The following is a 17,384-nucleotide window of genomic DNA, read 5'->3' on the forward strand; positions in this document are numbered from 1 at the left end:
GTCTCCTCATTGTTTGCATGTCACTTAAATGGTTATGAAAAAATTGAAAAAATTTAAGAAGATGTATTAACATGTGATATATCACTCCACAAACATGCAAGTTCAAATTCAACTTCTACATCTCACAATGAAAAAAACAAATTTGACTGTGAATATACGTTAACTAGTTGTAATTTAATTTGTTTTTTCGTTGCGAGATGTAGAAGTTGAATTTGAATTTGCATGTTTGTGGAGTGATATATCACATGTTAATACATCTTCTCAATTTTTTTTTAAATTTTTTCATAACCATTTGAGTGCCATGCAAATAACGAGGGGATATTCTCTCGAGGGATCAAAATCCACTCCCCCTCGACAGATAAATAACCATTTTTTTTTGCGAAGAACAATAACTTTTTATGACATTATTAATACAGATGAGTTTTATATTTATACCAAACTTCAAATAAAAATATTTAGCAGTATTTGCTACTCGTGTTAATCTCTACAGTACAAGTTCTCAAGAAAATTACACTTTGCCCCGTGGGGAGTTCTAATCTTCCAGTATTTCTCGTCGCTCTCGATGCAATTGAAAAAAATACACACGAGTTGTAACGAACAAAAAGGAAAAACCGCACGGGTTTATCATCAAAGCTGGATCTGCACAACAAACAGCCTCGCAACAGAAAGAGAATCACCACGGGACAAAGGCGGTGACGTGTCACGCGGCGCGGCCCCACACGTCCGCGTGGGCCCGGCACGTGCCCCGCGGCGCGGGGGCCACCTGGCGCCGAGCTGGGCTCGCGCGGGTGTGGCGACGTCGGACGCGTCCAAGACATCGGCGTGGCCCGTGGCCACCACCCCCACCGGCGGGCCCCGCCGTCGCCGCCGCCGCCGTCTCCCTCCTCCCTCTCCAACTATAAATACCTCACTCCTCCTCTTCCCGCCTCCACACAAGCAAACCAATCATCACCTCTTCTTCTTGGGGTGTTCTTGACTGGAAGGTTTCTTTGGTGATGGCGAAGGCGAGCGTGGTGGTGCCTGAGCAGGTGGGCGCGGCGGCGGCGGCGCAGGTGGGGTGCCCCTGTCCGGGCACGACGCTGTTCCCGTACCCGCCGCCGCGCGCCGGGATCGCCGTGCGGCGCAAGTGCCTGCAGGCGGCGCAGCAGCTGGAGCTCGGCGCCGGGCTGCGCGGCGGCTGGGTGGAGTCCATGCGGGCGTCGTCGCCCACCCACGCCAAGGCCGCCGCCGCCCTCGCCGCCGGCGTCGACGAGGAGCACGCCGCCTGGATGGTCCGTTTCCGTTCACCGATTGATCGATGTTCGTCGCGTTCTTGGCGCGCGCGCGCTGACACTGACATGAACCGTGCATTTCCGTTCGTCTTTGTGCAGGCGAGGCACCCGTCGGCGCTGGGCGAGTTCGAGAAGGTGGTGGCGGCGTCGAAGGGGAAGCAGATCGTCATGTTCCTCGACTACGACGGCACCCTCTCCCCCATCGTCGACGACCCCGACGCCGCCTTCATGAGCGAGACGGTGAGCTTGAGCTCCCCTCCCCTGTCACCTACTCTGCTCCTCCACTCATCATCATCTCACACCTCTCTCCTTCCTCATCAGATGCGGATGGCCGTGCGCAGCGTGGCGAAGCACTTCCCGACGGCGATCGTGAGCGGGCGGTGCCGCGACAAGGTGTTCGAGTTCGTGAAGCTCGCCGAGCTGTACTACGCGGGGAGCCACGGCATGGACATCAAGGGCCCCGCCTCCCGCCACGCCGCCGCCAAGTCTCCTCCCCACAACAAGGGAGTCCTCTTCCAGCCGGCCAGCGAGTTCCTCCCCATGATCGAGCAGGTGCACCAGCGACTCGAGCAGGCCACCAGCTCCATCCCGGGCGCCAAGGTCGAGAACAACAAGTTCTGCGTCTCCGTCCACTTCCGGTGCGTCGACGAGAAGGTAACTGATCGATCTGCAAGCTCGATTGGTTGATTGGCTTTTTTCATTTGGTGATCAATTGATGATGGAATTGGGGGTGCAGAGTTGGGGGGCGTTGGCGGAGACGGTGAGGAGGGTGGTGAGGGAGTTCCCGCGGCTGCGGCTGAGCCAGGGGAGGATGGTGTTCGAGGTGCGGCCGACCATCAAGTGGGACAAGGGCAAGGCCCTCGAGTTCCTCCTCGACTCGCTCGGTACGTGCAGTGTGTTACTACTCTACAACTTTGCCATTCCTCGTCGGCAAAAAAACCCATTGGCTCTGCTCCGCCGCAGGTTTCGCCGACTGCAGCGACGTGCTGCCGGTCTACATCGGCGACGACCGCACGGACGAGGACGCGTTCAAGGTAAATAAATACTTGTACTACTAACCGACAAAAATTACTGCATGCTGCCACGCTACGACTACGTGTAGCAGCAGCAGTAACACGAGACGCTACCACTACTTCGTTTGCAAGTGGTTCGACGAACGTACGGCCGGTTCGTCGCGTGCAGCTAGCGACAACGTACGTCTTCTTCTACGTTGGACTAATCGGCGAGCCGTGTGCATGATCCGGGCAGGTTTTGCGGCGGCGTGGGCAGGGCGTGGGGATCCTGGTGTCCAAGCACCCCAAGGAGACGAGCGCCTCCTTCTCCCTCCAGGAGCCCGCCGAGGTAATTAAGCAAAACCACTCGTACGCACGCATGAAAACGTTCGTATCACTCTGCTCATGTTTGTGTTGCAATTGCGACAACAGGTGATGGAGTTCTTGCTGCGGCTCGTGGAGTGGAATCGCCTGTCCAGGACACGGTTGAGGCTGTAACAATTGAATTTAACCGGCGAGGCTAGCTAGAGAGAAGCGCGTGATCTGGGCCGTCCAAGCGATTACATCGGCAGGGTAACCCGTGACGCTGATCGATCGTGGATTCTACACCAACACAGGTGCTCGAAAATGGTGTCCACATTGCAGAAGCGCAGAGAGCTAATTAATCAACGACGGACGAGAGAAACTGATGGCTGTCTGGCCATTGTTGTGCCATAATCCTGTTTAGTTCTTCACCTTTCTCCCTTCTTCTTTTTTCCCATTTGGGGCCCCCCTTTTGGTACCAACCATGTAAATTCCGTACTACTAGTACCTTGTCATGCACAAGAGGAAGATCAATGCAAATAATGAAGAGCAACTAATGCAAGTATATACTCATCAGCACATTTTCTTTCTGCTAGCTTAGCTATAGCTCTTGCTCTGATCTGATGCACCAATGATGCATTACACATTTGCTTTAGCTGAAGAAAAGCTCAGTGCACTACCCACTGCCGGCACAACGTAGCAACAGGCTGAACCGCATATTGGTCAATTGGGTGAGTGTAAAGCTTGATCTGCTCGTTGATGGATGTTGTTAGGACGAGCAGTAAACTGGGCCTCACTCACATGATCGGTAGCACGGAGTGGTACCACGGCTTCTCTACTGCTCTCTGTCAATGGATCCAACGACACATTGCCTTGTCATGTTCTTCCTGTGAATCATGTCCTCATCTCTGAAGAAGGGCCTGCCAGAGCAACCTCTTTCAGCGTGTTCTTGGTGGGCGAAGCTTTCACTGATGCACAAAATGAGCAGCAATCTTTGATGAGGTTCTGTGTGCTCGTTGACCACTAATTTGTTCGGATCGAAAGCTCGACAATGTCAGTAACTATCACTGCATCATGCTCTCGCACACATCGAGTGAATGAGACATCCTCGATCGACTCATTTAAGTAGATTGCAGTAATAACTGAAACGAGCATCGATTAACCAACTTGGATCACTTGCAAACAAGGGAAGGTAGGTACGACGCTGCATGCAGATTGATTGATCTGGTCAGATCATAATAGTCTCGCTTAAAAATTGCACATGAATCGCACTCATTTTGGATTTGGATGGGACTGATCTCGATTGTACACGTTGATCTGCCTTGAAGAGTTACACGACAAACACAGCCGGCCCACAGGCAAAATAATCCTTGGAAATAATGCAGAGAAAAGATTAGCATCTGCAAGAACCTCGTACTGAGAAGCTAGCTGTTGGATCGATCCATGGTGCATTTTTCTGCATCCACAGTGGGGTGAAGGACTTAAGGACAAAGTGAGCAATCATCAACAGATATACTAGTACGAGTTAATCATAATTATGTGTTAGATCCAGTGCTAGCTATGATCTAGTAGTTAAAATCATTTCTTCCTCCTAACAATACTAGCATATGCACCGATAATAATCAACGAGAGAAGTGCTAGTGCTGGTTCTACATGCCTACAATCCACGCATCATATCAATCATTAAGGTTGATATTTCAGTCCAATGGCGCACTATGAGAGAGCCCAAAAAGTAAGAAAAATGAGGGGTTAAGTGATTTTACTACACACACAAAACGACTGTCCACAGAAACCATGCCGATGTCACTGATAGGTGGGCCCCACGGGCTGGTTAGACTTCGGGGGCCCTTTTGTCGGCGGCTATATAAGAAATCACAGTACACATACATAGCTATTTTTTTCTTTTTTTTATAACAAACTTAAAAATAGTCAGATATTTAAACTGTTGTCGATTTGCACTCTCCAAAAAGTTTAAACTGATGGTGAAGTGATCAAATGCCACCATCCCCATTGGCCAGCCCCACATCAGAAAGGAGCAACCAATTGGTGGAATCTTGGATAATGTATCTTGATATACACAAGACATAATATTTACCATTTGGGGATATCATCTGTGCATCCAGTTGTGTGCTTTGGAGCCAAGCCATGAGAGGGAGGGGTGCATGGCCCCCCACTAGCTATGAGGAAGAAAATGGAAGGAATCTATGAGGGAACGACGACGATGACCATGACGACGACGATGATGTGCCTCTATGAGGAGTTGGATTCCACATCGGAGATGGAGACACTTGTATGCTTGCAATTATTTTGTTCCATCTTAAAAGATGAGGGGTTGGATGTGCTAGAATTTGATGGGTAGATTAAATGCATCGAAAAAACTGAAGATTTTTTTTTCTTTGAACTAGTATTTGACGGTAGCAGAAACTTTTTTTTTCCATGTGTGGGACTGGTTGGTTGCTTAGGTTGGGAATTATCAAATGGATTTGAATCAAAATTGGACGAGCAAGTTAAAAGATGAAAAATGTTACTGACAGATTTTATGTGGAACAGGGCCGGGTTGCTTTGGGAACAATTTGGGGTTTTTCCTTAATCCCTTATCCAGATACAAGCCAATAGTAGTAGCAACAACCGACCTGACCGGGATCTAATTAAGTCAGGTCGACATTGAACATCCTTATCAATGCCACTTTTACATAAAGGATTATGAGGCTAAGCAAATCAATAATCACCTCTCTCATTGCTAATGGATGAACTGTTAATTGGTGGGGAATTAAACAGCGCATATGAATCAAATCCACCCATCTATTCGCTGAATTATTTTATCCATCTAATCTTAAACAGGATTGTGCCCTAGCTAGCATACTAGATGTGCTTATCATGATAGACTTTCGTTCCAAGCAATTATCATGATAAACATGCCATGATCATGAATAGTTAGCCTTAAAGCGCGAGAAAACACATAATTGAATGGCTGGCCTGTTGTTAATTTTTAGGTGGCTCCATGGAGCCAATCATATATATGTGTAAATGGTTTGATAGGATATTACCGTGGATCAAGCATTAATTGCATGGGAAACATTAGAAAAAAGGAGTACATTTAAGTTTGATCTCCTGTTCTTACCAACTTGAACCCCATAACTTTACCTTTTGTTTTACTTTGAACCTCTTTCCCTCGAAATGTTGCCATCTCCAGGAAGACAAATAAATAAGATGTTATTAGTACGGTGATGGAGACGAGAGTAGCATGGCCAGTAAAGAGAGCGCGCTAGTACACCAAGTAGAGCTTAAGGAAAACAATAAAATACATAGTGAAAAAGAGATAAATAAGGGGTTCAAAGTGAAAGAAGATTAAATTGGGTCTAATGTGAAACTCTAGTAAAAGGAAGCAGGGGCAGGCCCAGAATTTTTGTTGGGTATTCGAAATAGAAAGGGATAAAAAAATACAATATCAAGCCTAATAAATGATATGTATGTATAGTTTCGTATAGTTATAAACTATATAATATATAATGGCTATAAGCATATTTTCATAAATTCATAGAATTGGCCATGAAATGAATTGAATGTATTTTAACATATAGCTGAATGGGCTAAATTGTAGCCCAAACTCAGTGTGGGCTGAGAGGAAAGGGGGAGGAGAGTGGAAAATTTGGGCCTAATAGAGAAGGAATGGTGAAATAGGGTCCAAGATAAGTAGTTTAAGACTTTTTTATTTTTTTTAATACATATATGAAGTATAGAGTATATATATATATATATATATATATCTATTTTTTTGTCTAAAAATCTTGGGTATACATCTGAATACCCTTAATCACTACTAGGCCCGCCGCTGAAAGGAAGAGGTCCAAACTGACATTAACTATTTGAAAAAAAAAATATTCCAGTTTGCCCTCCTCCTCTTACCAAAATTTCATGCTATACCACCTTTAGCCAATGCTTTTAGTACAGGAAGTTAACTTAACTCCACAGGTGTTAATCTGCCTATCCATCAACCATGGTGAATAGAAAAAGGCTCTCACTACTCCTTGCTTGTGGGCGTTGTTGATCGACAACTATACAGAACAATTTTACATGATATAGAAAATTCAATAAAGAAGCACATCTAACTTCTACATCATGGATACACTGAGCCAATCAATCTTCGAGAGAATGTAGATGAGAATAAGTGAATCTCTTCTTTCTATAAAGCTAATGCCCACTACACTCCTAAAGCTCAATATGCAAGCATAGTATTTATTAGCACTACTAAGACCTGCATGCAAGCATGCCACATCACCCAATTAAGCTCACAAAACTCAACATGCAAACACATAGTAATTATATCTACAATTTATTTTATTCTAAAACTAAACATATATATGCTAAATTATCATTCTCAAATTATTTTCATAATATTTCAATCCAAATCATTCATCATTTCTCCATTATCTAATATATATCCCGCAGCAAAGCGTGGGGCATCATCTAGTAACACTATAACAGAGTATAATCTTGCAGCTAACACCCACTCGGAGTAGGATCATCATTGACATATTAAGATTGAGATCCTAGTTTTTTTTTTTGCTATATATGGTGGATTAGCATGGGTAGAGAAGCCGAGGAAGATGACTAATTAAGCTGTGTTCGCCATTCTTGGTTCCTAACAGGAGGAGTAAGCACGGAAAACGGAGCGGTCCATTAGCGCGTGATTAATTAAGTATTAGCTAATTTTTTTCAAAAATGGATTAATTTGATCTTTTTAAGCAACTTTCGTATATAAACTTTTTGCAAAAAACATATCATTCAGCAGTTTGAAAAGCGTGCGCGCGAAAAACGAGGGAGATGGGTTGGGAAAAGGGGTGCCGAACACACCCTAATGATGTCTCTGATATCTCAAACAAGAGCGATGCTCCGGTGCTCTCTACTGTTAGAGGGTAAATTAGTAATTTACTAATACAATTATTAGGATTTACCTTTTCATGTATGTTTTTTTTGGGCTAAATCGATCTATGATCATCCATTGCACTGGCATCGCTCATGTTTCATCGAAAAAGCCAAAAAAAGAAAAAAAAAAAGGTTTAGTCACTGCTAAATGGCGATTATATCCTCCGCACCTATTTTTTCTTACAATAATACCCCTCCACATTTCTACTACCGCTAATTGGGGTGGTAGTATAAATAGATTTGAACCCTTCGATCAAATGAGATTAACGGTTCAGATTAATTTCTACTATCAGTAGAGAGCATTGTAGTGAGGCTCACATATTGCTTCACTTCAAATAAAATCAATAGTACTATGACTATAATATGAGTATCATGTACAAAACTAGTTAATGGCAAAGTGTGAGTGTGGCAAGTGGTGACCAATGAAGGAGAAATGGGAATAAGAATGAGCTATTACATATATAGATACAAATTTTAACCTAAACTTATTAAAATATTAAACACCTATGTAAAATCTAAACATTTTGTGGGTCCCTAAATTAAAGGTAGTCCCTCTTCTTGACCCGCTAGGCTAGAAGGTCTGTCCCTGAACCTCTTTGGCCTGAGTTTGTCCTTGTCAATCCTTAGCAATGCCCAATGATCTTAGCTAGGAAGGGACAGCGACTAGGTATGGGCAGGATAGAAAGCAGAGAAAGACATGAGGGTATTTGCACTCTATTGAAAGTTTGATGGCATTCAACTTTGGAAATTCGGTGGAATATACCCACTAGTGCATGCCTATGAATAACGTGGATTAATTAAGGTTAATTGCAAAATCAGAATACACACTCTCTTAGAACCTAGACAAAAAAGTTCTCTCTCTAAAGTACATAGTTGTTACATTTATGAGAGGCACCTCCAATAGAAGTAGGATTAAAAGTTTACATTTTTTTTTGTTTGTGCGGGTATTCTCTGGTCCGTGTACCTAGGGATGAAAATGGTACGAAAACTTTCCGGATTCCAGATCTATTTTCAAAAATGGAATTTGTCGGTCGAAAATTTTTCGGAAACAGAAACGAATTCGAAAATATTTTCTCAGAAACGGAATCGAATATGATAAGGACAGTTTCCGTCAGAACTCAGAATTGGTCTGAAACTTTCCGAAAAATTTCTCAGAATTTTTGGAATTATAAAGGCCTATACCATAGTCTATAATTCCTTCCCAGCTCAACCCAATTCAGCATCCTAATTCCTAAGTCACTCAATTCAGCCCAACCCAATATACATAGTTTAAACTTGAGAATTGGACTTGACATGATTGTGTTTTATGATGTAATGTTGAAATTAGAGACTTGAGAATTTTATTTGATATAGTTTGAACCTTAGTTTGAGGGGTTTTTGTATTCCTATAAATTTTTTGTCACCGTATCAGCGCCGGTCCGTTTTCGCTCCGTTTTTTGTTTCGATAATATCTGATTCCAATTTCGTATCCGGGGTTTTCAATTCCGATTCCGATTAAGAAAATAAAAACGAAAATGATAAAGATGGTTTCCGTCCGTTTTCATCCCTACTTGTACCTCTAAACGACGGGAGAAAAACTCAATATCGACCGTCCTTTTTCTTCTAGGTAGTTTTGGCCGATTGATATCTTTAGTCCCCAAACGGTGAAAGTATATATGATACTTACCGTAGCTGAGCGAAAACCTCATTTACCTTTTTTTTTAATTTTTAAGCTGTTCAATCGATTTAACTCTTTTAATCTTTTGCCTGTAAGTAGTGAAATTACTGGCGCCTATTAGGAAGAGCTAAGACATCAACAAATGAAAAATGATTCGGTGGCCACAATTAAGTTTTTCAATGGACTAAGCACCGATCAATGAACAATCCTTTCAAAGCTCTAAAAGGTATGCTCCAAACAGTAAACACTCGCCAAATTTGACATTCTTTGTAGCTCTTCTCCCTATTGTGATGGTCCAAATATAAATGATAGGCTAAGAAGAACAACTTTCCTACCATTTTTGGCGTTATAGTACTATATGCATCTCTAAATATACGACACTTTTGACTTTATTAAATTCCGATGTTTATGAAACTTTAACCATAACCATATGTTTCTGTTAGAAATAATGATAATATTCAAATATATATTACCTTTGTTTATGTATTAATTACTTCCCGTATGTGTTATATCTCGTTACCTTCTGAAATAGCGTAAATTAAAATTTTTGAATCAGTATATTTAATATTTTATTTAGTAACAAATTCTCCTTCTTAGTAACTTCTCTAGCAAGGTAAATGTGTGAATTCCACCTTTATCACCAGTTAATTCTTTTTTATATAGTTACAGCTTACTAAATGCTCTATCCGTTTCACAATGTAAGTCATTCTAACATTTTCCACATTTATATTGATGTTAACGAATCTAGACATACTCCCTCCGTTTCAAAATGTTTGACACCGTTGACTTTTTAGCACATGTTTGACCATTCGTATTATTAAAAAAATTTATGAAATATGTAAAAATATATGTGTACGTGAAAGTATATTTAACAATAAATCAAATGATATGAAAAGAATAAATAATTACTTAAATTTTTGAATAAAACGAATGGTCAAACACGTACTAAAAAGTCAACGGTGTTAAACATTTTGAAACGGAGAGAGTATATATCTATCTATGTTCATTAACATCAATATGAATATGGAAAATGCTAGAATGACTTATATTGTGAAACGGGGGAAGTATTTATATATAAAATAGCTTACTAAATATTATAGATAAATAAGCTTATGCATGAGGCCATGACATGTATGGTTCCTGGGTTCTTGTTTATTGTTGCATATGGTACTTAAATTATTGCATTTAGCTTCATATTCACTCTGTTTAAATAGATAATAGTTGACTTTTCAACACACGTTTAATTATTTGTCTTATTAAAGTAATTTATGTAAATGTAAAAGATATAAATCATACTTAAAATACTTTTATTGATAAAACAACTCACGACATGATAAATGATAAATACATATTTTTTAAAACAAAATAAGATGAATAGTTGTGTGTTCAAAAGTCAAATGGTATCATCTACTTAAAAAAACAGAGGTAGTATAATTTTTCACATGGTTTATACAACTTTCTGTTGCTGGCTGTCATCTAGTTTAATCTATTTATCAGCCACTTAGCCGTGAGAGTAGGCGGACGCAGCTTTAAAATATAGATGGGACAAAGAATGAAGATGCTTAATCGATAAGAGAAATCGAACACAACATATATCATATTTATAGTTAAATTGCATAATTGCCTCGACCATTGTTTGTGGCGTGCATACGTCGTGAAGATACAGACTAATCTATTGGACGTTTACACCTTGTTATACCTAATTTTTATGGCTAATGACTAATATAAGGGGTAGGGAGGGTCATGGGTGTGAAGCGACACGAGTCGTAAATGAGACAGTCAACCCACCCTGCCTAATGGGTAGATCCGCCCCTAAAGAGTAGTACGAGTGAATTATTTAGACATATTCTATCATCAGTTAGGCCCCTTTCGTTTGGACCGGTTGCTTCGATAACTTCTGTAGCACGTTTTTTAAATCGTTTATATAAGAAATTTTTTAAAAAATAAATCTATTTTATAAATTTAATTGTAACAACGCCTTGGGCTGTGTTTAATTAGAGGCGTTAGGAACCCCTCCCTTCACACGTAAAATAGAGCGACGAATTAACATACGATTAATTAAGTATTAGCTTAAAAAGTTTTAAAATAGACTAATATGATTTTTATAGAAACTTTTGGAAAAACATATCATTTAGCAATTTGAAAAACGTGTGTTCAGAAAATGAGAGAGATGAGGTTGGAAACATTGAGGGAGGAACACAACCCAAATAGTTTCAACGCCACAAAAAAGTTCTAATCCTACATAAGGGTTTGCATTATCCTATAACTTCACTTTAAACCTGCTCATGGTGTTCTTTAGGAGTTATAGAAACCTTCCAACCCCACCTTTGGATTGTTGCACAACTCTACTTTAAACTCCTCTCTTAATATATTGCCTCTGAGATACGATATAGGATTGGGTGACAAAGTGAAGGAGAAAAGTGAGAGATGATGAACCATTCGAAATTAAGAGATACTCCCTCCGTCCAAAAAAACGAATCTATGACTGAATATGACGCATCCTACAAAAACGAATCTGTATAAAAATATATCCAGATTTATTCTACTAGGATATATCACATCAAGTGGTAGGTTGGTTTTTATGTGACGGAGGAAGTAACCTCCACATAAACTCGGAAGAACAATGTGTAACTGGATATGACAGATTTTATGGTAGGAAACTTTTATTTTAACGCGATTTTAACTATTAGAACACGATAATATCATCTTTAGGGACAAAATACCCCTAAATATTCGTGATTTTAAATCTAGAACACGGTAAAAAATAAAAATCAATCTTTAGAGACAAAATGATTTTAACTATATATAGAACACGATAAAAATCATAAAAATCAATCTTTAGGGACAAAATATGGTTATTTGCTGGTTAACTTTAGTGTCCTATATTTAAAATCATGAAATTGCAGTGCTCACTTGCTCTTATAAGTTGCTACTCGATTAATTCTTAGCTGCTACCAAACGTACCTAATACTAACTAATTATTAATTAATAATGCGCTAATCTTTTCTGAAGAGTTAGGCACCAAACATACCCTAATACTCGATCAATATTGATTGATTATATCCGTAATACTCAATTTATTATTGATTAATTATACGCTAATGACCCGTTCTTTTTTTCAGCCGTCAATAGCTAGAGTTGTGTGATTCAAACGCAAGCGGCCTTAATTTAATCCGCTTTTAATTTAGGATATCAGTCACAACTCACAAATGTAAAACCAGTAACTAATTAAACACCGATTCATGAATATTATTAGAAGCAGAACAAGAAACACTATGACCAAGCATTAGTACCTGATCATGCATCTAACAGTACAGATCAACTTGTTAAACTCTATATCATTAACCTAATCCTCCGCTTAATTACCTATTAATAATCTCTCTCTCTCTCTCGGTTCACTTTTGGGAACATTAACACAAAGCCTCAGATCAGGAGTTCCACACGCGCCCACCGTGTTGCCCAGCTTCTTCGGCCGGCCGCCGCACCACCGCCTCGCGGCGCCGCCGCCGCCGCCGCCCATGATGCCGCCGCCTCTCAGGCCGGCGGCGTCGCTCGCCCCGTCGCGCGTCCTCTTCTCCGGCGCCGGCAGCTTCCGCCCCCTGACCGCCTGGACGACCCTGAGCAGCAGCATTACGCCCTCCACGTTGAGGCTCCACCACCCGGGCCCGCCGGCGCCGCCGCCCGCCCTCCGCGCCGCCTCCCGCCGCGGCGACGTACGGCTCGTCTCGATGGCCTCCAGAAGGTCGGACACGACCGACTTGCTCGGCAGCGCCGCCGCCGAGCCACCGGCGCCGGCGCTGGTCCCGGCGGCATTATTGGCGGCAGCGCCGCCGGCGGCGGCGGCGAGGGTGATCATCAGGTGGCGCGCGGGCTGGAGCGCGCCGGCGAGGAGGGAGCGGCTGAGCAGCTTGACGACCGCCGACGTGCGTACGGCGCGCTCCAGCTGGCTCGCGAGTCCGACAACGGCGCCGGCGCCGGCGCGTTCGGCCGCCGCGTCGGCGGTGGCCTGGCCGGCGCCGGCGGGCGGCGAGGTGGGCTTCTTCAGACGCTGTATCCTGCCGTGGGCGCGCACCCACGGGTTGGAGTGTTGGTTCATATCGCCGCCGGCTTCGTCTTCACCTGAACGAAACATCGAGAACAAAACGAAGAAATTAATCAGGACTCGACACGTCTCACTGCAACAGTGTTAAAACTAATCAGCAAGTTTTAATAGCATGGGGGCAATTGCATCTGTGCACTCACTTTCGAAGCCAATTGTTGTTTTACCCCCACTTTTTAGGGCTTGCAGTTTTACCCCCACATTTTAAATCTAAATCAGCCATGTACCCCTATTTCTAACGGCCGATTTTAACGGTGCTAGTTGTTAAAAAAAAGGACATTTATATCCTGGATGGTTATTGTATTTTTGCCCTATTTTTTTCAGTTTTGCGTGATTTTGCTCCTAATTTGTGATTTCAGCTTGTGTGATGAGCATTTTGACCAAATATAAGCATCTCTTGTGATGTTTTTTACTTTAACAAAAAAGAATCACAAATATAGGCAATTACAAAATTTAAACAAAAATCCCAAATACTAGCCTTCATGGTCAATGCTCTAGACCTTGTGAGGTGCTGAGAGATGATAGCCTTCATGGTCAATGCTCTAGACCTTGTGAGGTGCTGAGAGATGATAGCCTTCATGGTCAATGCTCTAGACCTTGTGAGGTGCTGAGAGATGAGAGTCATGTTAGGCATCTTGGAGTAAGGGTGTGTTTGGTTGCAAGCTACACTTTGCCACAGTTTGCAACGCCTAAGGTTAGACAGATTTGACAGGTGTTTGGTTGTAGCCACAGTTGTGGCAAGATTCCCCTCCAACAAATTGGGTCCCACGTGTCAATGGCTCAAAAAAGTGTGGCAAGATTCCCTTAGACTTAGTAAGTTGTGGCTAACAATTTGATCACCTCACCTTAGGTAAGGTGTGACAACTTTTGTTGGCAAGTAATGGTAAAGTGTGGCTGGGAACCAAACAGCCCCTAAGTATCAAACAGATTCGTAGCACCCGAGCTTGGCAGCGCAAGGCTTGCCGGATCCAGCGGACGAAGAGCCGCTCCCTTCCAGGCACTAACCTCAGGAAATACATGTAGAAATGGCAGTGATTCAGAGGCGCGTTGTAGCTGCGGAGCGTGAAAACGCGATCCACGAAGCTGATGAACCTGTCCAACTCCTGATAACCCCACCAATCGATGGAGAGGCCCGGTGCTTCCTCCCAGTGGTGGAGCCAACGACGGGCGAGCACGCACGTCGCCACCGCCTCGTGCGCCGGGAGCAGCAACAGCACGAGGCGGAGCACCTCGTCCGGCAGGGCGCTGATGCGGTCTGGCGGCACCTCGTGCGTGTGGGTGGAAGCGCGGCGCCGCCGCCGCCTCCGCCTCCGCCTCCGCGCACACACGCGGCCGCCGCCGCCGCCGCGCAAGGACCAATCCGGTGGGAGAGGAGAGCTGGTTGGATGTTTATCGATTCCCTCGAGGATAGAACGGTAAATTGATATTTCATAAATCATTTTTTTTATTTCTATTTGTTTTTCTAAAAAAATGTGGGACCAACCTAACGGTGTTAAAACTGAGGACGTTTTAAAAAAATGGGGGTAAAATTGCAAACCCTAAAAAGTGAGGGTAAAACAGTAGTTGGAATTAAAAGTAGGGGCATGGATGCAATTGTCCCTAATAGTATAGCCAAATGTTAGATCTAAATCATCTATCGCTATTCTAACAGTCAATTAATACAATAATTAAGTATAAAAATATACTACACCATTAATACCTGGTCTCAGGTATTATACCCATATACTCCCTCTCCCTCCGTATTTTAATGTATGACGCCGTTAACTTTTTAACCAATATTTAACCATTCGTCTTATTTAATTTTTTTATGCAAATAAAAAATACTTATGTCATGCTTAAAAGAACATGATTCAATTTTTTTATGCAAATAAAAAAAATACTTATGTCATGCTTATTATGTCATGCTTAAAGAACATTTGATGATAAATCAAATCACAATAAAATAAATGATAATTACATAAATTTTTTTAGTAAGACAAAAGATTAAAAATTTTTAGTAAGACAAAAGATCAAACGTTTGTTAAAAAGTCAACGGCGTCATACATTAAAATACGGAGGGAGTAATATGTTGGACATAACAAATAGCTTGCTTTCTTCTCTCTTCTCTTTTCATCGCATATCATAGTCTATGTTACAGCTAGATACAAATAGCTTGCTTTCTTCTCTCTTCTCTTTTCATCGCGTATCATATTCGGCTTATAGCTTGCTATGTACCTGCTCTAACTAATGTTTTTGATCTAGTACATGTTGTTGTGTACAGTAATCAACCTAGTATATATGCACGCATGCATGAAGATAATTTGATACGCATCGCACAATATGTAATTAACTAGTAGGATTAATTGGTAATCACACGCGTTCTAATTTGCATGTTAATTGGAATACCTTGCTGCGTGGTGGAGAGATCGTGGTAGGAGCAGAACCGGGAGAAGATCTCGGCGAGGGTGGCGCACTTCCTCTCGGCGCCACCGCCGCCGACGACGGCGTAGAAGAATCCGGGCATCTCGAAGACGAAGACGCGGGCGTCGAGGCGCGCGACGAGGGCGTCCCGGGACAGCATCCAGTGGTGGTTGCCGACGGCGCAGGAGGCCATGGAGACCGGGTGGCCCTCGACGCGGGCCATGCGCACCGACAGGCCGCCGGAGCGGAACAGCCGCGCCGCCTCGAAGCGGTCGCCGCACAGCACGAAGAGGCTGACCGGCGGCGAGCCCTCAGCGGCGAGCAGCTGCGTCTCCCTCCCCATCCGGTACTCCTGCGTCCGCCCGACTCGCAGCGGCGGCCGCCCTCCTCCTCGTCCTCCTCCCTCCCGAGTCGCCATCTCCGATCGATCAACACTTAATGCTGCTTGATCACACAAATTAAGCTACTAGATTCAATTTCACTCTGTACTGCAAAAGAAGAAGAGGAAGAAGAAGAAGCTGCAGGCACGCAAAGAGCATGTCCATACGGCAAATATACTGGTCCTTTTTATTAGACAGTGATAGATCGTTGGCTCGTGGCTAGATAGATATTTTTTGCCCGGATATTTTTCCATGCAGCTAATATTATTCGCTAGGTTAAACAACGGCACGTGTTAAGGTTAATGACCATGTATGTATGCACCACTCACTCTATGCTAGCTACCAGTTAAACTATGGTACGTAGTGCTTACCACAACGAGAGCCGGATCGGAGAGAAAAGAGAAGGGAATTACGTTAGCTAGAGAGGGATCATGTTGGAGTATATGCGAGGTTGTACGAGCTGGGAGAAGACATGGGGGTGGCCACTCTTAAATAAGAGGGAGGTAGTGGTAGTAGTAGATAGCCATGGTCGCCGACCGAGGAAGAAGAAGCAGTGGGGGGTCGCGAAACGGAGGCCGCGCCCGCGCGGGAGAAGAGAGCGTATTGCATTGCATTGCATGCATGCAGGGCACGCGCCACGCACGCGGGACACCTGCGCGCCACATCGAGCGGGGGGTAGGGGCCCAGGCGTGGGGCCCGCAGGCGCTACACGCGGCCCCCACCGCAGCGCGACGTGGCCCGACGACGGCCACGCGTCCCGCAGCGCTGGACCCCTTGCATGCCGCCGCCTCGCCTGCGCCGCGAATCCGCGACCGCTTCGCGCGCGCGCGCGCGCCGAGCCGAGCCGTTCGAGTTCGCGCGCTGCGCGCCGGTCGAATCAAATACCGGCGGCATTGGCCTGCCTAATCAGGGGCTTAGAGCAAGCATAATAGACGTCTCTGTAAGAAAGTAGACGAGAGAGGAGAGAAAAGTGAGGAGAAACGGTCTATGAATTTGTGACAGCTGGTTTAGAAAAAAAACCAAAAAATAAATCTATGAAGGGCAGATGGACCATATATTTATTACAGTGAAAAGCTAACAACTATATGAGTGGGTTGAAAGATAGACTATAAAAATCTATATAATCAGTAGCTGGTTGTATTATTAGCTATGCTCATAGGGCCTGTCTAGGGATCTTCGTAGTATCTTTTAGAATTAAAAACTCCCTACACAGTTTAGCTTTTAGTTTAGATTCTAAGAATTTATAGTTATAAAATCTAAAAAATAAAGTAGAAGTCATAAGCTAGAAAACCTAGCTTTTTTAAGATTATCAGTATCAATTAGTTGTTTCTTAAAATTTTAAACTCTTCTAAACAG

General features: G+C 43.4%; 2 protein-coding genes across 4 annotated transcripts; one reads left to right on the plus strand and one right to left on the minus strand.

Moving 5' to 3' along the window:
• Positions 1-934: 934 nt before the first annotated feature.
• On the plus strand, positions 935-3,147 carry LOC4346885 (probable trehalose-phosphate phosphatase 7). The gene is made up of 7 exons (NM_001422742.1): positions 935-1,271; positions 1,371-1,511; positions 1,593-1,925; positions 2,008-2,155; positions 2,235-2,305; positions 2,520-2,612; positions 2,696-3,147. The coding sequence occupies exons 1-7, from the start codon at positions 996-998 to the stop codon at positions 2,759-2,761; spliced, it is 1,128 nt and encodes a 375-aa protein (NP_001409671.1). The 5' UTR covers positions 935-995; the 3' UTR covers positions 2,762-3,147.
• A 9,227-nt stretch (positions 3,148-12,374) lies between these two features.
• Positions 12,375-16,490, minus strand: LOC4346886 (uncharacterized). 3 transcript variants are annotated; one of them, XM_015755443.3, is made up of 3 exons: positions 16,400-16,490; positions 15,634-16,089; positions 12,375-13,268 (listed from the first exon to the last, which is right to left on the minus strand). In XM_015755443.3, exons 2-3 carry the CDS (start codon positions 16,064-16,066, stop codon positions 12,508-12,510), a joined length of 1,194 nt encoding a protein of 397 aa, XP_015610929.1. In that variant the 5' UTR covers positions 16,067-16,089; positions 16,400-16,490; the 3' UTR covers positions 12,375-12,507. The 3 variants fall into 3 exon arrangements, with proteins under 3 accessions (XP_015610929.1, XP_015610930.1, XP_015610931.1); XM_015755444.3 differs by having other exon boundaries at positions 15,634-16,092; XM_015755445.3 differs by having other exon boundaries at positions 15,634-16,111.
• Between the last annotated feature and the right edge of the window lie 894 nt (positions 16,491-17,384).

The sequence above is a fragment of the Oryza sativa genome, chromosome 9, assembly GCF_034140825.1.
Source record: "Oryza sativa Japonica Group chromosome 9, ASM3414082v1".
NCBI classification, from domain to species: domain Eukaryota; kingdom Viridiplantae; phylum Streptophyta; class Magnoliopsida; order Poales; family Poaceae; genus Oryza; species Oryza sativa.